We start from the raw sequence: 24,683 nt of genomic DNA, 5'->3' as shown, positions 1-24,683 counted from the left end.
TTCTTTTTCTGGATTATTTTTAAGTGAATCTCAGGCATTATATTGTAAATATAAATACTTGATTTTCCATAATAGATAATGACATTGTAGTTATGTTAAAAAAGAAACGGTCCACATTCGCATTTACCCAGTTGTCTCAAAAATCTTTTTTATATAGCTCCTTTATTTGAATCTGGATGCAAAGAAGACCTGTATATTGTTCATGGTTAATTAATGTCTGTCTCTTGCTTTGCTTTGCTTTGCTTTGCTTTGCTTTGCTTTGCTTTGCTTTGCTTTGCTCTTTTCTTTTCTTTTCTTTTCTTTTCTTTTCTTTTCTTTTCTTTTCTTTTCTTTTCTTTTCTTTTCTTTTCTTTTCTTTTCTTTTCTTTTCTTTTCTTTTCTTTTCTTTTCTTTTCTTTTCTTTCCCTCTCCCTCTCCCTCTCCCTCTCCCTCTCCCTCTCCCTCTCCCTCTCCCTCTCCCTCTCCCTCTCCCTCTCCCTCTCCCTCTCCCTCTCCCTCTCCCTCTCCCTCTCCCTCTCCCTCTCCCTCTCCCTCTCCCTTCCCCTCCCCTCCCCCTCCCCCTCCTCCTCTCCCTCTCCTTTTTCCTTTCCTTTCCTTTCCTTTCCTTTCCTTTCCTTTCCTTTTCCTTTTCCTTTTCCTTTTCCTTTCCCTTTCCCTTTTCCTTTTCCTTTCCTTTCCTTTCCTTTTCCTTTTCCTTTTCCCTTTCCCTTTCCCTTTCCCTTTCCCTTTCCTTTCCTTTCCCTTCCCCTCTCCCTCCTCTCTCTCCTCTCCCTCCTCTCCCTCCTCTCCCTCCTCTCTCCTCTCTCCTCTCTCCTTTTCCTTTCTCCTTTTCCTTTTTCTTTCCTTTTTTAGACAGAGGTTCGCTTTGTTGCCCAGGCTAGAGTGAGTGCCCTGGCATCAGCCTAGCTCACAGCAACCTCAAACTCCTGGGCTCAAGCAATCCTGCTGCCTCAGCCTCCTGAGTAGCTGGGACTAGAGGCATGTGCGACCATGCCTGGCTAATTTTTTCTATATAAGTTGGCCAATTAATTTTTTTCTATTTATAGTAGAGACAGTGTCTTGCTCTTGCTTGGGCTGGTTTCGAACCCCTGACCTTGAGCAATCCACCTGTCTCCGCCTCCCAGAGTGCTAGGATTACAGGCGTGAGCCACTGCACTCGGCCTATGGCAGCTTTTCTTTCTAAAATTTCATTCATTTATTGAGGAATAGACTGCATTTTGAATTTGAGCAAGTGTTCTCTTTTGGTATTGATTAGATCTATTCCTCATTATTTCCTATAAATGGTAACTAGATCTAGAAGCTTATTTACATTTACTTCAAAGGTGATGGTAAAAGCTATTAATATCTTACAGTTTCTGTGGGTAGGAATTTGGGAGTACCTTAGTTTAGCAGTTTGGTTTTGGGATCTCATAAAATTGCACTAACATGTTGACTGTGTTTGTAGTCACTAGAAGTCTTGACTAGAGTTGGAGAATCTGCTTCCAAAGTGGCTCCCTCATATGACTGGCCAGTTGTGGTTCTTCTCTTTGTGGGAGGTTTCAGTTCTTCTTTACCTGGGCCTTTGTACAAGGTTGCTTAAATATTCTGATGAGCTTGGTGGCTGGCTTCTCTCAGGGGCAAATGATCAAAAACAATAGCGCGGAAGGAAGCTACATTGTCTTTACAACCTAGTCTTGGAAGTCACATTATCACTCTACAGTATTCTCTTGGTCACGCAGTCCATACTTTAGTCACTGTGGATCATTGGGAACCATGTTGAAAGCTGGCTACTGCAGATGATTTCAATTTAAATTTAAAAGTACAGGATTTATACTACTTTGCTCTTATACTTTCTTCCTCTTTTTCTTCTTCTTCTTCTTCTTTTTTGTGAGACAGAGTCTCACTCTGTTGCCTGGGCTAGAGTGCTATGGCATCAGCCACCTCAAACTTCTGGGCTCAAGCAATCCTCCTGCCTCAGCTTCTCCGGTAGCTGGGACTACAGACACACAGCACCATGCCTGGCTAATTTTTTCTATTTTTAGTTGTTTGGCTAATTTCTTTCTATTTTTAGTAGAGATGGGGTCTCACTGTTGCTCAGGCTGGTCTCGAACTCCTGAACTCAAGCAATCCTCCTGCCTTGGCCTCCCAGAGTGCTAGGATTACATGCATGAGCTCTCAGTCCCAGACACTTGTCTTTCTTTTGAACTAAAAATCTTGGTTCCTAAAATATTAGCATAGTTTGTCCTATAATATACACGTAATGATTTCAAAATAACAATACTAATATTAATTACTAACAAGACTAGCGAATCCAGTCTAAGATTTCTTAGTGATTATTTTTGTCCTTAGAATAAGCCCCACTAGGGATATATAGTCAGAATATTATACTGTAGACAGTTTATACAACCAACTTTGATATACAGGTAGGTTCATTTGTTTCCCATTTTTTTGGGGGGGGATTGATTTTTTGTCATTTTTGGTTTACTGATGTATTTTAATTAATCATGTAAAACATTCATATAGCTTCAAATTCAAAACTATATAGCAGGTACATTCAAAATAGTCTTTATTCCATTCCTCTTCTTGTTCTCTCTTACCCATGACTATTTTAAGTGTTTGTTTCATCCTCCACTTTTTCTTTTCTACATATTCACCTTCTCTTTTTTATATAAAAGGTAGTATGTTGTAAGTGCTCTACTGTGCCTTGTTCTTTTCATTTAACCATAGATCCTGAAGTTTACTCCATAGCAGTATACAGAGATTGTTCTCATCCCTTTTTATGGTTGCATATTGCTCTTTGTATTATAGTTTATTCAGCTAATTTCTCATTGATGGATATTTGCATTGTTTCAATAATGCTGCGCTCAGTAGCCCTATGGATACATCATTTTGTGTTATTGCCAGTGAATCTTTGGTATAGGTTCCTGGAATTGGGATTATTAAGTTAAAGGAAAATGCTGAATCTGATTTAACTAGATACTGCCAAATTCTCCTCCACAGGGATTGTACTTGTATATTCCTACTAGCAGTGTATGAGAGTGTTCTTTACAGCTTTGACAAAAAGCTCTGAAGTCCTATCTTAGGATTTTTGTTTGTATCCTGGTGAAGTTTTAGTTTGAAAAATAAATTTTTATTATGAACAGGGTTAAGCAACTTTGCATTCATTTCAGACTATTTGTCCTTTTTTTGTGTGGTGAGCTAATTTTTGTGTGTGTGTGCTCACTTTTCTGTGAGGCTGTTGATTTTTTTTTTAACTTAGTTTTTATAATGGATATTGATCATTACTCTGCAATATAAGTTGCAAATAATTTTTATTCTAGTTTGTTAAATTCTTTTAACTTTGCTTGTATTTTTGGCCATATAAAAGATTTTCATTTTAACATAGTCACATTTATAAGTCTTTCCCCCTTTTATTACTTCTTGATAGTGATTCCTAGCTAGTAATTTTTTTCTACTAACAGTTTATTAAGGAATTGTGTGATTTTTTTAAAAAAAACTTTTAGGATTTTATTTTTTATATTTAGATAATTGATTCATTTACTTTTTATGCTGGTATATGTTGGGAGGGGACAGATCAGTTTTATCTTTTCCTGTCTGGCTATCCCAGTGCCACTAATTAAAAAGTCCATCTTTTCCCCACTGAATTGATATGCCATTTTTATTGTGAAGTTCTCTATGTATTTAGGCATATTTCTGGATTTTGTTTTATTTCATGTTTATTTACCAGTGGCATACTTTTTTTTTGAGGGGGGAGGTGGGACAGGGTCTTGCTCTTTCACTCCCACTAGAGTGCAGTGGTGTCACCACAGCTCACTGCAGCCTCAAACTCCTGGGCTCAAGGGATCCTCTTACCTCATCCTCCCCTGTAGTCCCAGCTACTTTTTCTATTTGCCACCACATATGCCACCACACCCAGCTAATTTTTCTATTTTTTGTAGAGGTAGGGATCTTGCTCTTAACTCAGGCTGGCCTTGAACTCTTGCCTTTAAAGTATCCTCCTGCGTTGGCTTCCCCAAAGCATTAGGATTACAGGCATGAGCCACTGCACTGAGCCCCACACTTTTTAATTATAGGAATTTATACTGGTTTAATATCTGGTACAGCTAGTGCCTATACCCCTTTTCTCTTGCAGGTATTTACCTTGCTATTCTTTCTTAGTTATTTTCCTATGTGGGATTTATGTTATAGAAAAAAACTAGTATTTTGAAAAATTAGGCAATGTTTATAAATTAACTTAGGGAAATTTGACATCTTTATCATGTTAAGCCCTCCTTTCCATTTGTTCATGTGTACTTTTTGTCTTGTAAGAATGTTTTATAGTTTATCTCTGAAGGATTTTATACATTTCTTATGTGCTTTTAAAATTTAATTAACTATTACTGTAATGCGGGTCTTACATTTTGTCTTTTAACTGGTAGTTAATGACTCTGTTCTGTTACTTTTCTAAATTGTTACTGCTTGTAATAATTTTTTGTTGAATGTTTTTCACTTTTCAGAGAATAAAAAATAATCATCTACATGTAGAGATAGTTATAGCTGTCTTATTTCAATTTTCATACCTCTGATCCAGTGCTGTTTAATAGAAATAGAATGTGAGCCATTATGTTTTAATTTAAAATAATGTGCTGGGCGCTGTGGCTCATGCTTGTAATCCCAGCATTTTGGGAGGCTGAGGTGGGAGCATCACTTGAGGCCAGGAGTTTGAGGCCAGCCTGGGCAACATAGCAAGATTTCGTCTTTCCAAAAAACAATTTAAAAATTAGCTGAGCATGGTGGTGTGTACCTGTAATCCTAGCTACTCTGGAGGCTGAGCCAGGATTTCTTGAATCCAGGAGTTTGAGGTTGCAGTGAAGTATGATGACACCACTGCATGCTGGCCTGAGCAACAGAAAGAGACTCTTGTCTCAAAAAAAGAAAAAAAAAATCTGATGACCTCATTTAAAAAAGAAACAGCTGAAATTAATTTCAGTAATTACATATTTTATTTAACCTAATATAGCTAATAGATCATTTTAATATGTAATTGTAACAAATTAATGAGATATTTTATATTCTTTTATTTTGTACTAAGTCTTCAAGATCAAATGTGTTTTGTGCTCACAGCGGTTTTGGACTAGCCACACATTGTTAGTAGCAACTGTATTGGACTGTGCAATTACAAATGCTTTCTCTTGTCTTTTTGTGTTATATAATACCACCAAAACAATGTTAAATAACAGAAGAGATATTGAGATAATACGTATTTGATAATCTACTTTTACTCAGTGTGATCAGTACATTTTCACATTAATAATTGTACCTCTACAATATTTTTCAAAGTTGCATGGAATAAGATGTACCATAATAACTTTTTGGGGGGCTTAATGTTTTTGTTTTATTGTTACATGGCTTTAGTGAACATGCATATAGCTGAATCTTTGCAATCTTTATTTTCTTATGCTTAAAGCAATTGCTATGTAAAAGGGTATGTAATTTTTAAATGTTTGATACATATAGCAAAATTATAATTTCTGAATATTTATGCTAATTTACTATTGGCACTATAAATAACAGTATTTATTTACCTCACACCTTTGTTAATACTGTGTACTGTCTTCCGACATCATTTCCTCTTAGTTAAAAGTGGTATATTTTGCTTTGATTTGTATATTTTGATTAATAGTGAGACTACATGTTTTTCTTGTGTTTTTTGGACATAGGCATTCTTTTGCATATTGACAATTCATTTTATTTCTCATTTGCTGTTGAAGAATTGGTCTTTTTGTGTTGATTTGTAAGATCTTTTAATATTATGGATATTAATCTATTTTATGTTACAAATACATTTCCCAAGCTTGTCATTTTTTTGTCATTTTTTAAATTGTGGAATAATTTAAATTTTATTTCTAATGAATTGTTGCTGTTACCTCTATTTCATATTGTTTTCTTATGCAGTGCTTCTATTTAGATAATTGAAATCTGTCTGCTTTTTATTAGTTTTGTCTTTGCTATAACTGCTTGCTTCCCTATGGGGTTATGTATTTATATAAATAGCATTTTGTGTATTTTTTCTTCACTGACATATAAAGTGACTGCTTTTATAATTATTAGATATATATTTGAGATTTGTTTTTAGGTGTATATTATTTTCCACTGTTCTGTTTATGACAGGTCATGTTAATATCTAATAGGACAAGTGTTTATTTTCAGAAATGCTTTGGCTGGTAGTCTGGTTAGTTTCTTCAGGGTAAATTTTAGAACTATTTTGTCAAGTTAAGTCACCTCTTCCAGCCAGTAAAAGAAATAAACAAACTACTGGTCCTTTTATTGAAATTGCTTTAAAATACAGAATTTTACGATTTTGTGTTTCATAATGAGCTTGTATAATTGTTTTTTAAAATTTATTCTTAGTTATTTGTAGCTTTTTTTTTATCGTGGACTCATATAAATTTTATTTCTAATGAATTGTTGCTGTATATATGAAGTCTTTTGCTTTTTGTGTATTGATTTTTCTCTAACTCAGCTACTACTTCCCCTTTTTTTTGAGATGGGATCCACTTTGTCGCCTGGGGCTAGAAAGCAGTGGCACAGTCTTAGTTTACTTGCAACCTTGAACTCCTGGGCTCTGGGGATCTCCTGTCTCAGCCTTCTGAGTAGCTGGGACTACAGGAATACACCACCACACCTCAACTACTCTTTATTCTTTTGGATTATCCAGAAAAATAGTCATCTCATCTACCAATAATTTTATTTTTGCCTCTTTCAGTATTTATACTTTGTTTAAATTTTACTTACTAACTTCCAGAAGAGAGTTAGTAATAATGAATGTTTTTGTCTTGTATATTATACCCGAGCATTTTCTTATTAAATAGGCATTGGTTGTTGGTTTCAGAGAGGTACCATAATAAATCTTTAAGAAAGACTCCTATTGCAAGTCTGCTAAGAGTTCTTTGCTGTTTTAAATTAGGAACTGATTGTAAACTATGTTCAGATACTTTTTTGTCATGATGTTAGAGTTTTTCTTTTTCACATATAGATGTAATGAGTTTCATTAGCTTTTCATTCTTAAATTGCTAAATAAAACTTGATCTGATTTTATATTTCTCTGTATAACATAAAGTTGTAATTTCAAATTATGTATTTTTTTCTAAATACTCTGGAGCTGTATAAACACAATTAAATTTATTGAAGGTTTTAAGATAAGTCACCTAAATTTCATCTGGGTAAAATTTTTTTGATGTGCTATACTGGTTTCATTTAGCTTCTACCAAGAGACAATTTGTTTGATATCTAAAACAGTTAAGAATTTATTTTAACATTAATTATATCCAGAAACTATGCAATCCGGAAATCATAGGGCTGCTTTTTAAAAATTCCTAGTAGTTTTCTTTAGGAGAGGAAAACTGGGTTAGAATTTTTATTGGGATATATTTATTGATATTAAATTCAGGGAAAGATGAATGTTAAAGTAATAGAGTAGCACTTCTTTCCAAGGATGTTCCCTCCCCACCAGCATTTTATTCTTAAAAATTTTGAACTTATGGAATAGTTGTAGGAATAAGTCTTTAATGTATTAATTCTCATTCTTAGGTGCATTTTATCTGGTGTTTGAATATATGGATCATGATCTGATGGGACTGCTGGAATCAGGCTTGGTTCATTTTAATGAAAACCACATAAAGTCATTTATGAGACAGCTCATGGAAGGACTGGATTATTGCCATAAGAAGAACTTTTTGCATAGGGATATTAAATGTTCAAATATCCTTCTAAATAATAGGTATGGATATGAACTTGATATATATAAAATGAGTATTATTTATAATGTATACCTTGATTTTGTTAAAAGGATTTAAAATTCAGTTTACATTTCATGCAACCATTTTAACATAATCAACAATATTATAGTTTGGGCTACCTCTAAAGTTGTGTTAAATAATTAACTTCCAATAATAATTTATAATGTGTATAAAATAATACCTGTTGACTTTTTGTTTGATATTCTTCCAAATGATGTGAATGGATCTTCTAATACTTAGTAATACAATTGCAGCTTTAGGTTAAAAATAGATTTTAGAATTTTTTTTAAAAATTCACAATATGAATGCATCTTCTAATGCTTAGTAGTACGATTACAGCTTTAGGTTAAGAATAGATTTTAGAATTTTTTTAAAAAAAATTCACAGCTGTAAAGTGAACTTTCTTTGAACTGTGTATACACACACACGTTTAAAGCTTATGTTATATATTTCAGTAACAACATAACCTTAACCCTGGTAATTCTATAACAACTATTACCATTTGTTAGTTTAAATGACGTGTGTGTGATCCTGATATTAATTAACAGAAAGTGTTTATGAGCTTAGCCCCTTTAAGAACTAGAAAATTGAACATAAATTTAAAGTGATGTTACTAAGTTCTTGAGCAGTGTTGAATTGAATAAGTAATTTGTCCTGTTACTAAGTAATAGAAATTATCTCATTCTGTTTATTTTCAGTGAAGAATACTTTTCTAAATAGGAACTGAGTAGTACTGAAATATTATTCTACTATAACTATAATAATAATAGTACTTATGATAATACTACTATAATAATAATTAGTAACAAACTATCCAAAGCAAGGTACTAATTATTTACCTCATCTTGTGAATTTATCTACTACTTGCCTTTCTCTCTATGACCTTGATGATACTGCAGTATGAGCAAAGTTAAAATTTATTTAAATGTATTTTTGATTAGTACTAGGGATAAAATGTAAATGTGTATTTTGAATTCACAGTAGATTAATACCCTTTTTTCATTTTGTCTTATTTCCACCAGAGGGCAGATAAAACTTGCAGATTTTGGACTTGCACGATTGTATAGCTCAGAAGAAAGGTAAGAGTACTTTCAAGTAAATACTATAGAGTCTAGCTGTAGATGCTATACTATGAACACCTTATTGATAGTGTAAGGGAAATTTACTTTTCATGGTTAAATATAGAAAACAGTGAAATTTTTATATGTTGGGTTGACTATTTTAATTACAAAATTTTTTGTATTTATCTCAATTTAAAAATAATTGATTTTTAAACACAAGTAAACATGATTTTTTTAAAAAAATGCAGCTTTAAATATGACTGAAATGAACTCATGAATTTTTTAAATTCATGCTTAATTTTATAATGCGGTTTCTAACAGTAACATGTTTTAAATTTTTATGAGTGAAAAACCTTAGTAAAGTGAAAATTTTTATGTGAGTGAAAAACCTTAGCTTTGTAAATTGCCTGTTTAAACTTATAAACTTTGTTTTAATTATTATTTTAAACTACAAGATTTTTTTAGTTGTATCTACAGTTCTTTTTTCAACTCCCTAAAGCCTTTTATTTAAACAAACTATTGTGAGGCAGCAGTTCAGTGTATAAGACAGGAAAAGGTAGAAAAGTTCTTTGGCTAAAGTTGTGGGTATATATTCTACTTGGCTCCCTTTGTGCCTGTTGATAGTGAAATATGCCTTGTATTAGAACTAATAAAGAATTAAAAAAATAAAATATTTTTGTTATAGTGGATTTTATGTAAAATATTCCATTATTAATTGGATTTAAGAAATCTCTAGTGATTTTAGCCTATTTTTCTTTCCTGTCTTTATTTTCAAATTTATTTGTGTATATTTTAAATTTTAGAATTCTATAAGTCTGTCATTTCTTTAGTATCACCATAGTTTTATCATTGTTATTTTTATAGGTGTAGGGGGTATAAGCTGAATTCCATTACATGTATATATTGTATAGTGGTGGAGTCTGGGTTTCTGGTGTACCCATTACCCGAGGTTTTTTTGTTTTCTTACCCCCCATAATTTAATGGTGAAACATAGTTGATTGGAATTCTTAGAAATAGATATTTCCTTTCAGTGAATCTTTGCCAGAGTCTGGTTAGTTGAAGAAATAGACAAAAACTCTTACTTGAATTTTTCAGAGTGAAAAGTCTATTTTTAATCTTGTTGACATTATTATGAAAATTATTTTCATTGTTTAGTGTTTTCTGGAGTGGAAGTTTTAAAGTGGTATATTTTGGATCCAGTAGAAACCTCTCAGAAAGTACACTGTGGATAGAGTTGTGATCAACAGGGCTCCAGTTCTCTGTACCTACTTTGACTAGAGTCACTGTGTTTTTGTTTTACCTACTTCATTTACAATTAATATTTATTTTAAGAAAGGGTTAATTGGCTTTTTTTAAAGTTTAAAACTGTTCTAGAGCTTAAAAGCTATACCCCTCATTTTGTATTTTAGAAAACTGAGACCCAGAAATGGTTGAGCGATTTTATTTATTATTATTTTTTAATTGACAAAATTGTATATATTTATCATGTACAACTTGCTTTGAAATATGTGTAATTATGGAATGGCTAAATTGAGCTGATTAATATATGCATTACCTGATATATTTTTTGTGGTGAGAACACTTAAAAATCTCTCGGCAATTTTAAAGAATACAGTACATTGTTGGTAACTATAGTCACCATGCTGTACAGCAGACCTCTTGAATTTATTCCTCCTGTCTAACTGAACTTTTATATTCTTTGACCAACATGCCCTGAACCCCAGCCCCCCAGCTTCTGGTAACCAACTCTACTCTCTACTTCTATGAGTTCAACTTTTTTAGATTCCATATATAAGTTAAATTTCATGGTATTTGTCTTTCTGTATCTAGCTTATTTCACTTAACATTAATTCCTCCAGGTTTATCCATGTTGTCACAAATGGCAGGATTTCTTTGTTGATAGTATTCCATTGTGCATATATGCCATATTTTCTTTATCCATTTATCTGTTGTTGATTCTATATCTTGGATATTGTGAATGGTTGAGTGACTTTAAACAGGTTAAAAAATGTTGGCAGAGCTAAGGGTTTAAGGTTTTCATCTCCCAATTTTTCATTCTTTCCATCATATACAATACTGCTTCTTGGTAGAAATTGAAAAAAAAATTGAGATATCTGAATGTGTATTTAATCCAACAGTTCACTTGAAGTATTTTTTTTTCTTCATTGAGATAGCCCAAGGTGATGAAGTATATTTTTTGAATGACTAAATTTCTGGGGCTATTTCTTTGGGAGAAATTCTGATTAATTAAGGGTTCTATCTGCTAAGCTGGTTAATTGAGATTTCACTTTAGATTATCCTTAATATACAAGTATGTGTCTATCATACTTGAATATAAATTCCCTTATGTTCTTGTTAGGTTTTGGAGGAGGTGGAAAACAGCTAATTATCATTTTCATCTAATAGATTTTAGTTATACAGATATTTGTGTATATTTGGAATAGATATGTTCAAGAAAAACTGACTAAAGCCAAATTCTATGTATCAAACTCCATTTTCCATTGATTTTCATTTTAAAATGCAATTTTGGGTTCCAGTAGAGTGCCAGGGGTGTGGCATATTCACTTTGGCCATGGTCCCCATTGCCCTGCTGGATTGATGCAGGAGTACTGCGTTTCAAGAAGCAGGAAATCTTAAATCCTATAACTTTGTATCTCAGGTAATGTATACTGAATTTTTCTGCTCAATTAAATTTATAAGAGAAAAACTTGGTGTGTCATTTTGTTTGATAAGCAAATATCCTTAAGGGGTTTATATACTCCTGTAAAACCTCTCCTTTTTTTAAAGTAATTCTAATTTCTTTAAAATCCATTGGAGAATTAGGCTTAATATTAACATAATGGACTACCTTTAAAATATTTTTTTCCCCAGTGAATCTTAACAATATACTGATTTTAAAAGCAATCTACCTTGAGCATTAAACTTAAGGCATGAAACTGTAAGAATTCTAGAAATTCTAGAAAAACTCTTAATAGACATTGGCCTAGGCAAAGAATTTATGAAGAAGACTCCAAAGGCAATCACAGCAACAACAGAAATAAATAAATGGGACCTGATCAAATTAAAAAGCTTCTAAACAGCCAAGGAAACTATCAGTAGAGCAAACAGACAGCCTACAGAATGGGAGAAAATATTTGCATGCTACATATCCAATAAAGGGCTGATAACTGGAATCAATATAGAACTAAGGAAAATCAGCAAGAAAAAAATCCAACAACCCTATCAAAAAGGGGGCAAAGGACATGAACAGAAACTTTTCAAAAAAAGATAAACTAATGGCCAACAAACATGTGAAAAAACACTCAACATCTCTGATCATCAGGGAAATACAAATCAAAACCACAACGAGATATCACTTATCTCCAGTGAGAATGGTCTTTATCAAAAAGTCCTAAAACAATAAATGTTGGCGTGGATGCGAATAGGAACACTCATACACTGCTCACGGAGCTGCAGACTTCATCCCATTCTGCACTGGGAACTGTGGAACTTATTTTTTTAAACCCCATTTCGTCATTACCCATTCATTTTTCAGTACCTATTTTGAGTACAACCTTCTTTGAGACTACCAGCCACAATATTTCCCTCTTCTGAATTTTTGTTTTACCAGGTCACTCTTCCAGTGCTTTTCCAAAGGGTGGAGTGTCTTTCTCTCTCTTTGTGTGACGGTAACATTAAACTCATAATGCTAAATCAGGAAACTTTGGCTCTAATCTGTCATTGCCATTTAACCATTTGTGAAATTTTGGGCAAGGCACAATCTCTCAGTGCTCATTATTCTTAACTTTAAGATGAAGGATTTAAAATCTCCCAAATATTTATTTATAGTATATCAAAAACATATCATCACCATTATAAAAATCACTGTGATCAAAATAAAATAGTTTTTTCAACTATAACCAAATATGAAGATATAAGGAGACTAGTTCTCTAATACCACCCTCCCCAAACAGAAACCTTTTTGAAGGCAGTATCGCCATCTAGTGGCTTTTCATTAAATTGCCATTAAAAGCAAAACTAAATATTCCCAAAGCTATAGCTATATTAATGGCAGAGGAAGACGGTATTACCTCTTGTTACTTACCTAAGGATTGGATAAAATTATTCAGCATTAAAATTGCTTGCATTACTAGGGCTATCATTACTGTGTCCTGTCTTGTTACTAGATCTAGAATTATAGTCATTTCAGAGATGGGTGCCATAATTTATTCTTTTTAAAATTTTATATGACCTAAAATGTTGACTGCATTCATGATTAATTCTAATCTGGAAGAAGGTGTTGCTAATCTGGAGGACCCTCCTGATGTAGATCAATGCAGGGAGTTTTGGAGATTCCAGGTAATACAGAGGATCTTCTGGGAGGCCCTGGACAAGTCTGGAACCGTGCTAATAAAAAGATTACTAATAACATATGAAATAACATGACCAAACAAGTTTCAAGAATGGAAATCTCGTATCACTGACTTAACTCTAAGATCAAGATTATATTGTACTTCCTTCAGCTCTGACAGAGTAGTCTACTTTTTTTAGCATATATAATGGGAAAGGCAATTATTAGGGTAAAGAGTTGCTGGCCAGGCGTGGTGGCTCACGCCTGTAATCCTAGCACTCTGGGAGGCCGAGGAGGCCGGATAGTTTGAGCTCAGGAGTTCGAGACCAGCCTAAGCAAGAGTGAGACCCCATCTCTACTAAAAATAGAAATTAATTGGCCAACTTGAACTATATAGAAAAAATTAGCCGGGCCTGGTGGCGCATGCCTGTAGTCCCAGCTACTCAGGAGGCTGAGGCAGAAGGATTGCTTGAGCCCAGGAGTTTGAGGTTGCTGTGAGCTAGGCAGACTCCATGGCACTCTAGTCCAAGCAACAAAGTGAGACTCTGTCTCCAAAAAAACCCCCCAAAAAACAAAAAAAAACAAAAAGAGTTGCCACCTTCTTGTGTTAGGAGAATCTCACCCATGTCCTTAATGCTGAGCACTCACAAATCTAAATTTCAAGCCTTGATCTTTCTTCTAATCTCTAAACCTGTGTGTTTACTGGATATCACCTAGATGATCTGGTACCTTAAATTAAACATTGTTATAAAACTTACCTATGCCATTCTCTAGGAAAAGGTCTGCTCCTTTAACTTTATTTCCTATTTTAGTCAAATGTATACAGTAAGCCTAACGTATGGATTATGTCTCAGACCAGTGCAAATAGAATTTTATTGGTTTCCCTGCCTCTGGTTTTTCTCCTTAATGTTCTTCTCTCCCACCATTCTTATCCACTGCCATCCCCAGCCCTCTTAGATAATAGCATTGTTAACTATTTGTAGTTCCCTAAACATGCCGTACTCTTGAATGCTTCTCTGAATCTACATAAACTGTTTCCTTTTATTTGGAATTACACTTCCTATTACCTTAGTCTGACAAATTTGTTTTTTTTCCTTCAGTGTGCAGTATAGGCATTACCTCTTTTGCAGTCTTCCCTGAATCCCTCAGGCATCCTTGAGTGCATCTTCCTCTATGTGTTCAGAGAATATTATTCATTATTCTATGTAGTACTTATAATGTATTATTATAATTTATATCTGTATTACCACCATACTTTAAAGCTCTAAACAGCCACAAATGTGGTTTTTTTGTTTGTTTGGTTCAACCATCTGCTAGTGCTTACTTAGCATAGTGCCTAACTCAAGAGTTTCAGTAAATATTTGTTCATAAAAAAAGGAAAAAGAAGGAACAAAGTTAATTAACATTCGTGTGTAGCACTTTTATTATTTATAGTTCCCTTTCAAAGAATTATTATAAAAGAAAGTCTTCTGAGATGGGTGATATGGGTTTTTTTATTCTTAGGCACATTTTAAAGGTAAAGAAACATTGAGAAAATAAATTTAAGTGCATTCTCAAGATCATACAAATCAGTAAGTGGTAGAATTAAGGGTCTTTTGACAGAAAGACTGTTTATTTTTATTATGTTGGAGTGCTTCCCTGGTGAGACTCTGAATCCAACCTTGATTACCTAAAAGTATTTTCTAGGTGGGGAGCTCTAGGGGCCTCTCAAGTCTGCTTTAGTGGTACCGTTAAGCTGATGACAAGTTTTAGAGTTGTTGTTTAGGAAAGGGTCTGCTGAGTTTTACTGTCTATGCCTTCTTACCTCCATTTTTGCCAAATGAGATATGCTATAGTTTTTGTCTTCCAGCAGGTTAGCCAGTTGTGTGATATTTCATTTGTAAATGATATTTCCACTTAGCCATATTGAATTTTAAGCTTCTTGAAAGCTCCTTAAATATCTAATGAGAAATCTGTTAATGAAAAATATTTTGATAGCATCAAATATTTAAAGTCATGTGAGATTTCACATGTAAGTTTTATTTATAAGTCTAATGAGTTTACATTTTGATATTTTGTTAACCATACTAAGGTGGAAAGTTTAAAAAAAGTGTTTTTTTTGTTTTGTTTTGTTTTTTTTAATAAGGTGTTACTTCCTTAGTGGACAAAGAAATAGTGTCTGCTTCCTTTCAGAAACTGTTAATGAGATTTACAGATGAAAGTATTTAGTAGAAATTGAAATTCTAAATATTAGCTAATTTTTTCTGTATATTTTTAGTTGGCCAATTACTCTGTTTTATTTTGAGTGGAGACGGGGTCTTGCTCTTGCTCAGGCTGGTCTTGAACTCCTGAGCTCAAACGATCCTCCCCACTTGGCTTCCCAGAGTGCTAGGATTACGGGTGTGAGCCACCGCGCCCGGCCTAGATTTTTTAACTATATAAATTTATTATGTAACACTTAAGAACCTGACTATATGTTTTTCAGTTGTGTTTATTTTTCAGTAGGAGTTTGCTTTTTGTGAAAAAAAATAGGCCTCAAGTATGTAATTTTTTTTAATCCATGAAAAATAAAAGCATCATAAATGTAGTTGCAACATCAGTTTGATTCTTTGTGATCTAGATCTTCTGTGTTTATTTGGAGGCTTTCTGGATTTTCATTTGTCTACCTTTAGATGATTTGTTTTCGTATTACAACAGTGGTTTAATTTTCCGGGCATTTAAATTTTTCATTTCAAAACACAGTTTCAGTCTCTGTTACTTTTGTCTTTACATTTGTAAGCACAGCAGTCTAATCATAACATGAAATATTATATTGACAATGCTATAAATTATTGAATTGAGTGATGCCTGAAATTGGCTATGTTCCCTTCTAACTCCACCTACCTTGGAATTTTGCTTTATGATCGAAGCCCCTCTGTCTGCATACCTTTTCAACATTTGCTTGTTTCGCATTAAATAATAAGGTGGAAAGTACCTAGTTTGCAAAATTTGAATAAATCATCATGAGTTTTTCTTGTCCTTAATAAAACCATCATTTTCATTCTTTTATCAATGCTAACTTTTAAAAGCTTACTAAAAAGTAGTTTATTTGAAAGTTTATTAAAAACTAGTTTAAAAATATTTGAAACATAATTAAATTATCACTAGCTTCTTTAAAGTTTTATTCTTGGCTTTGTTCTCTCCTTGGCTTTATCTCCTTGCTCTGGAAAATGAGCATTTGCCCAGCCGTCTCAGGCCAAAGATTTGGTGTGTTCTTGGAGCAAGAACCAAATAATAAAGGATTTTATAGGCTTTGTATAGATATTCTCTAGAAGGCAGCAATGTGTACTAAAGGGGTAACACATTCACATTTATTTTATACTGTCACTTTGCACTTTAGAAAGTGGATTGCTTTTGTAAGTCTATTAGAAAGCCGTTGCAGTAAATCTAGAGAGCATGATTATAGCTACAACTAGGGGATGGGCACAGGTATTGAAAAGACAGATGAATTACATCATAAGGACGTAAAATGGCTAGAACTTGATGGTTGAATATGTGTTGTGAGTTCTATCCCTGCCTCCACCCCTACTGTAAAGTTTCTGCTTAACTAACTGGATGAATGGGTTATTAGTTAGGATAGACTAAACTTTTGTAACAAAGAGAACTTCATATTTCAGTGGCTTAAAGAATAAGAAGTTTATATATATTTTTTTCACTTAATAATCTTGAGTGGTTGTTGCTTACCTCATTGCACAATTAAGAATATCTAACCATGCATACAGTCATTCAGGGAACCAGGTTGGAAGATCTACTGCCTTCTACACATCCCTTCCAAGGCTGTTGCCAGAAGTGAAAAAAGAGGAGGGAGGAGTGTAATAAGCCAGGACTAGAAATGACACATATCACATATGGATACATTGGAGAGCATTAGTCATGTGGCCACACCTAATGCAGCAAGGATAGGAAACGTAGCAGAGCTGGGCAGCTGTCATAGAAGAAAGGAAGAACAAATTTTAAAGGACAGCTGTGAGTTTCTGCCACAAGTAGTAATGCTGTTTGCTGAGACAGGAAACAGGAAGAGAGAAGCAGTTTGTATTTAATAGCAAAAGGTAGTAAAAGTTACTTTTCTTGGAAGATTTCAGGAGGAAAGAAGGAGTGAAAATAGGGAAGGGGGAAAGGGGAAGAGAAAAAAGATAGTGTTTATTGTTATGTAATTATGGTATAATATAAATCATTGGATTAAAAGTATTGATAAGTACTTATAATGTTCTGGACCCTGACATAGGTAATACCTATTAGCCTAGATGTTAGAGATAGAGCTATGAAAGATCAAATTAGTTGTCTCACTTATGTGACGATGAGGGAAGTTAGATAAAACACGTGTGGGGTAAAGAATTTAAAATAGTAAGTGCTAGAGAGCAAATATAAAATAATGACCATAGGGCGAAAGTAGGGGTGGGTAGTGGCTGATTGGGTAGTTTATCACTAGGGCAGTAAGAATAGACCTCTGAGGAAGTAAATTGGAGCTAATACCTGAGTGATGAGAAAGGGAAAACTTAATGATGACCCAAGTAGAACATTCCAAGTAGAAAGTAGAAGGAATTCAGCTAGTACATAGCCTGGGAACTGACTTGGAAGTTTTAAGGGTTAAAAAGTTGCCTAGTATGATAGGAGGTGGGGTCCTCAGTATATGAACAGTCTTATCAACTGAGTAAAGTTTAAATTTTATTTAGTTGCAGTGGTGAAATCACTGGACAGTTTTAAGCAAGTAGGTTTATGCTTTTAAAAAACACTTAAAAAAGAAGTGAGGCAAAGGAACTAGAGACAGAGGCAAGGAAACCAGTTAAGGTATTGTTGCATTTATACCAGTGAAAAGATAATAATGGCTTGTACTGTGGTTGTAGCTGTTGATTGCATGACAAATTTAGGATTTATTTGTAATTTAAATTAAAATTTAAAATCCTAATTAAAATTTAGAATTTATTATAATTTAGTATCTATTCCTAAATCCTGGATTTAGGATCTGTTTTGATGTAGAATTGATAGTCTATATGATTCTTTTTCATTTCTTAGAATGATCTTTAGCAAAGACAGCAATTCTGCTTTGTAACTTTTTTTTTTTTTTTGAGACAGAGTCTCGCTTTGTTGCCCAGGCTAGAGTGAGTGCCGTGGCATCAGCCTAGCTCACAGCAACCTCAAACTCCTGGGCTGGAGTGATCCTTCTGCCTCAGCCTCCCGGGTAGCTGGGACTACAGGCATGCGCCACCATGCCCGGCTAATTTTTTATATATATATATCAGTTGGCCAATTAATTTCTTTCTATTTATAGTAGAGACGGGGTCTCGCTCTTGCTCAGGCTGGTTTTGAACTCCTGACCTTGAGCAATCCGCCCGCCTCGGCCTCCCAAGAGCTAGGATTACAGGCGTGAGCCACAGCGCCCGGCCTGCTTTGTAACTTTTAACTGTGATTATCCAGAACTCCCAAATACTTCAAGGGCTTAGCATCTTGCTCTGAGTATCTGATTTGCCTTTTATATATCTAGGCCAGAAAGAGGGATGAGCCACATGCCAGCCTGGGGACACACCCTATGGCAGTGCTTGGTTTGTTATAGATACATTGCTGCTTGTCAGGCCCTAATATAGGGAAGGCCATTAGCCATATGTTGTCTCCCCTGTTCCCTGATCTCTGGAATTCCTGAGTTTTTGTTTAGAGTCAAAGTATTAGAATCTATTACCAAACAGGTAGAAAATCTTTGATCTCTACTCTGTTGATACTTCATCGAATGTAAAGAAAAATGTTTATGGTACTTTGCTTTATAAAAAGCATATATCAATCTGAAATGAAATGAAAATGAAAGAATTTCTACTCAACTGAATTTGTAAAGTTTCTCCATAATTAATACTTTTTTAAAACATATTTTTTAAAATGGAAAACATTAAAAATATTTTTAAAAAATAAGATTTTAAAATTAACTATTTGCAGATAGATTTATATTAATTTACACATTTCATTGAGACTAGTTATCTAGTACTTTCATAGCATGACCATATATATTAGATGCTTACAGACCCTTGAAATGTTTTAGAAAGTAGTTGTCATAATTCTCACAAATTTTGTTTTCCCACCAAGCTAATTCATGTAAGTGACCTAAAGTCATAGAGCCATGTGCATTAAGATTCCTGCTCTGTTCAGTGAGAGTACAACTATTCCTGGGACCATGGTAACGTCATCTTCATCCATTATTAAGCAATATCTTAATTAGTTAGCGGTGATTAGCTGGATGGTGAAGGAGATTTAGAGGGATGAGGGGATAGAATGGGACAGGAAATTAGAGGAGGAAAGGAGAATGGAGACATTGATGAGGGTGGAAAGAAGACACTTGAAATGAACCATCTATTCACAACCTTGCCTAAGACCCAGGAATGCCTCAACTCCAACCCTTCCACCATTAAAATTGTCTCTGCACCTTCTGTTCATGGATAATGAATGGCTAGAATTTTTACAACTTCTACCGTGGTAACTCTATGTAAAAGGAATTTGTAACATTTGTAATGATGACTTTCTAAGAACTCAATGCCCCAATGAAATCAAGACAGATAACATCTTATATAAATCTTATGAGATTATTGTACCAAAGGAAAAAAAAAAAAGAAAAGAAAAGGATTCCTGCTCTGTGCCCAGCATTGTTCTGGGCTTAATGTGTGGGGTTGATAAAAAAAGAATGATGTGTGGAGTCTTTTGACTTTCTGGGAAGATAGAAAAAAAAAATTGAGACAGTAGTAACTGGGCAGTAAAAATTGGACAGTAGTAACTATGATATAAATTTAAGAATATGAAGATAAATTTTTTGTTCATAAAGATTAAACTTGATGGGCCTTTCACTATGTTGGAAAGGAAATACAGGACTTTCAAATTTACTATTGAAATTTTAAATATAAGAATTTCAAATTTAAAAGGGGTTAAAGCAAAAGAGGTGATCATATTTTTAAAGAATGATTAAGTTCAGCTTAGAGTAGCTAAAGTTTAAAACACTTTCTCATTATGTGAAGTAATTTCAATAAACAGAAATCACTAAGTACATTAACAATGTTAGAAAAAATTGAATTTTAATTTTCTATTCATTTTATGATTTGATAAAGAAAGTGGTATATATATGTACCATGGACTACTTCTCATCTATAAGAAGTAATGAAATCATGTCTTTTGCAGCAATATGGACAGAATTGGAAGTTAAGTATCAATGTCCGATTTCATTAAGTACTAAGTTTGGCAGTTGATATCTCTGACATTTTACTTTAACATTTCTTATTTTATTTTTATTGTGAAGGTACATCCTTATTCTTTCAAGTGCATGGTTTGGCTTGTGATTATGTCATATTTTTTTTAGAGCAATTTTTATGAAACTATGGCTAAGTAAAAAATTTGAGTTATTTTCAAATATGAGTTTTGTGGTGGAACCAATGCAGCACAGAGAGCTTGAAATATCAATGAAGTGTTTGGGAAGGATATAGCTAATGAACCCATAGTATGTCAGTGGTTTGAGAAGTTATATTCTGGTGATTTTAATCTTAAAAATGAGCCACGTGGGCGACCTGAGACCAAGGTGGATAATGATGAGCTGAAAGCTGTAGTGGAAGCGAATCCATCTCAATCTATGCGTAAATAAGCAGCAAAGTGTGATGTTACTGTTCCAACAGTATTGGGCTATTTGAAACAAATGGACAAGGTAAAGAAGCTGGATGGATGGGTACCACATACATTAAATGAACATCAAAAGAGAATTCATCTCAAGGCTTGCCTTTCTTTGCTGTGACAACATAAAAGTGAAACATTTCTATACCATATTGTTACGTGTGGTGAAAAGTGGACTCTTCTTGACAATAGCAAGCATTTGACACAATGGTTAGATAAAGATGAAGTGCCGAAACACAGTCCAAAACCAAATATTTATCAGAAAAAGCTAATAGTGTCTGGTGGTCTAGTGCTGTTATTATCGACGATAGCTTCATGAAACCTGGTTAATGGATTAGAGTGTATGTCTACTGCAATCAACTGGATGAAATGATGAGGATGCCTGTGATTAAAGCCAAGATTGGTTGATACAGACAGGCCAATCCTCTTGCAAGACAACACTCGACCACATGTTGCACAAACAGTGCTGCTCAAATGACACAGTTTAGACTTGAAAACTCTGTTATCCACCATATTCACCAGACCTTACACCAACTGACTACTACTTCTTCCAGGCTTTGGACCACTTCTTGCAAGGAAAAATATTCAGTGATCAACAAGCTGTGGAAATTGCCTTTCTCGATGTCATCACCACTCGCTCTCCAGGCTTCTTTGCTGCTGGCATAAATAAGCTACCATTAAGATGGCAAAACTTTGTCAGTCATTTAGGCACATATTTCGATTAATTGTACTGCTCCTTGCTTGAGATATAATAAACTAAACTTTTGATTCAAAATCAGACATTTCATATTTAATGACCAATTGAAATAACTCAGCAACAGAAAGTCAAATCCCACATGTTCTTACTTGCAAGTGGGAACTAAATAATGAGTACACGTGGACATAGAGAGTGGAATAAGAGACACTACAGACTCGGGAGGACAGGAGGGGTATGTGGGATGAGAAATCACCTAATGAGAACTATATACACCAATCAGGTGAGGGTTACACAAAAAGCCAAGACTTTACTACTACACAGTATATCCATGTAACAAATCTGCACATGTACCCCTTAAATAAATTCATCTTAGACTATCCTCTTTATTTTCACAATTTTTCCAAAAACGAATTAAAAAATTTTTTTCTAGCTTTGGAACACTATTACTAATAGATCCTATCTGTGGTAATGCTGTAATGCCCAGATTGATAGCTTATAATACTAGTGCTTAAATGTTTTGGAGAAATTTGGCTGGGTAGGGGCAGAGCAGGTCAGACAGATCTTAACGTAGCCTAGAACTTCAGATCTATAGTTGATAAGAGGGAATTGCTTTTTAGATTGTATGCTCCTTTTCCTTTCTCCAAAACTGGGCCAGGTCCAAGCCAACCTCAAGTAAATGGGCTTGGATTACAGCTTTCCTGGGGAATTTCGTAGGATATGGCCTTTGAGTCCTTGTCATGTGGAAAAACATCTGCAAATAAGGAGAGGTTTAGAATTGATTTAAAAACGTGTATGATCACCCTAAAGTGTTTATTCTAACCACAAGATCAGTTGAAGAATTTCCTCTGACTTCTTAGGACTCTCTTCATTCATGTGAATTAGGTAGAGTGTGACTGTTCTCTGAGGGCTGAAAACACTCTGCCAAAGAATTCCTACTGTGATGGTCAAACTTAACCCTTATGTGACTTGACAAGATAACCTCTTCTAAGGCAAATAAAGAGGTAGCAGTATGTGTATGTCCTCTTTTTAGAAGATGACAAAGAAATTAACTGTTAAAGTACCATACCCATTGCTAGTGGTTTTCTGCAGAATGGACCTCAGCTACTTGTAGTCTGCATTTCTGTGTTTTCTCTTCACATACCAGAGTGGGTCAAAATCAACGAAAAATTTCCAAAGATATGTTCGGTTGAAAACTTTTGTTAGGTGGTCCCAATTTGAACTGTATCTTGTCACCCACTAGTAATTTGTCAGATTTGGTCAGAATCAATCACTCCCTTTCAATTAGTTAATCGCTTTAAACGTTTTTATGGAAAATAAAAACAGTACTAAACAGTTGATATAAAGACTTTTCTTTGACCAAATTACAATTAATACCAATCAACTACTTTTAATATTTATATATTAAGGGAATTTTTTAGTTAATCGGGTTGCTCTCAGATGCATTTTATGATCACATAACAGATGCTTTAGTATGTCTGGATTTTTTAGTAGACAGATGAAAGTGGTTTTTAGTTAGGTTTCTAGGATTGTTTTGATAAGCCAAAATAATATTTCCTAAGACAATCTCTTATTCCAACAAATAACTAACTTTAAAGAGTGGTTTCTGTGTTTTTTAGTCGGCCATATACTAACAAGGTCATCACTTTATGGTACCGTCCACCTGAACTGCTACTGGGAGAAGAACGATATACACCAGCTATTGATGTATGGAGCTGTGGGTAAGATAGGCTTATTGACTGATTTATTTTACTTGAACCTTTGGTAGTAAATTAAAATCAGATCATTTGGTAATCATGGGTATTTTTTCCATTAGATGCATCCTTGGTGAACTCTTCACTAAAAAGCCTATATTTCAAGCAAATCAGGAACTTGCACAACTAGAATTAATAAGGTAAGCTGCTGTTAATATTTGTGGGTGTGGGGGTGTCATGTCATACTCCCATCTAAAATTTTTTTTTTTTTTTTTTTTTTTTTGAGACAGAGTCTCACTTTTGTTGCCCTGGCTACAGTGAGTGCCATGGCGTCAGCCTAGCTCACAGCAACCTCAAACTCCTGGGCTCAAGTGATCCTTCTGCCTCAGCCTCCCAAGTAGCTGGGACTACAGGCATGCACCACCATGCCCGGCTAATTTTTTGTATATATATTTTTAGTTGGTCAATTAATTTCTTTCTATTTTTAGTAGAGAAGGGGTCTCGCTCAGGATGGTTTCGAACTCCCAACCTCGAGCAATCCGCCCGCCTCGGCCTCCCAGAGTGCTAGGATTACAGGCGTGAGCCACCGCACCCGGCCCCATCTAAAATTTAAAATCTCTTAAAGCTTATCTTTTCAGGATGAGAATAGCATGTTTCTCTTGGAGGCTTATGTCTGCTAAATGGAGGAGAAACTAGAATGTAGGCACTTTGATACTTGTTCTAGTAAAAGTAAGGATCTTAAAGTCCCTACATCTTTATTTTATGTGTGTGATTTATCAGATTTGGTTTGACAAAGGACTTGAGGCCCAAAAGATAAGACTAGGAAAGAAGGGTAAATATGCACTAGGAAAGAATGAATGGTAGATAATTTTTTTAAAAGTAGGCAGAATAGAAAAATTAATGTTTGTATGATGTATATATGTGTGTATACACACCAAAATATATGCATATACCCGTTAGCATAGGTCTTCATTATTTGGAGCCTGTCATAAGACCTAGCTCCTATGCCATTACTCATACATCTTAGTCACCTTTCTCTTCATCTTATATTTTTTTTTTTTTTTTTTTTTGCGACAGAGTCTCACTTTGTTGTCCAGGCTAGAGTGAGTGCCGTGGCGTCAGCCTAACTCACAGCAACCTCAAACTCCTGGGCTTGAGTGATCCTTCTGCCTCAGCCTCCCGAGTAGCTGGGACTACAGGCATGCGCCACCATGCCCGGCTAATTTTTTATATATATATCAGTTGGCCAATTAATTTCTTTCTATTTATAGTAGAGACGGGGGTCTCGCTCTTGCTCAGGCTGGTTTTGAACTCCTGACCTTGAGCAATCCGCCCGCCTCGGCCTCCCAAGAGCTAGGATTACAGGCGTGAGCCACAGCGCCCGGCTTCATCTTATATTTTAAAATGAAATTTTTCTTGAAGAAAAGGGCTTTGGTTTTATATATATAATATAAATTTATATTATATATATTATATATAATATAAATTTATATATAA

At 34.4% G+C, this 24,683-nt stretch overlaps 1 protein-coding gene across 4 annotated transcripts in view; it reads left to right on the top strand.

Annotated features, from left to right (window-relative positions):
• The window catches only part of CDK13 (cyclin dependent kinase 13), a 111,409-nt gene that overhangs the window by 64,262 nt on the left and 22,464 nt on the right, over positions 1 to 24,683 (top strand). For all 4 annotated transcript variants that reach the window (XM_076006289.1, XM_012752273.2, XM_076006290.1 and 1 more), the window contains 4 exons: positions 7,549 to 7,738; positions 8,780 to 8,836; positions 23,112 to 23,213; positions 23,309 to 23,386. In XM_076006289.1, the coding sequence (XP_075862404.1) occupies positions 7,549 to 7,738; positions 8,780 to 8,836; positions 23,112 to 23,213; positions 23,309 to 23,386 (427 nt within the window). The remainder of the gene's footprint in view (positions 1 to 7,548; positions 7,739 to 8,779; positions 8,837 to 23,111; positions 23,214 to 23,308; positions 23,387 to 24,683) is intronic.

This window comes from Microcebus murinus, chromosome 9 (genome assembly GCF_040939455.1).
Source record: "Microcebus murinus isolate Inina chromosome 9, M.murinus_Inina_mat1.0, whole genome shotgun sequence".
NCBI classification, from domain to species: domain Eukaryota; kingdom Metazoa; phylum Chordata; class Mammalia; order Primates; family Cheirogaleidae; genus Microcebus; species Microcebus murinus.
This window is presented reverse-complemented; position numbering and strand designations above follow the sequence as displayed.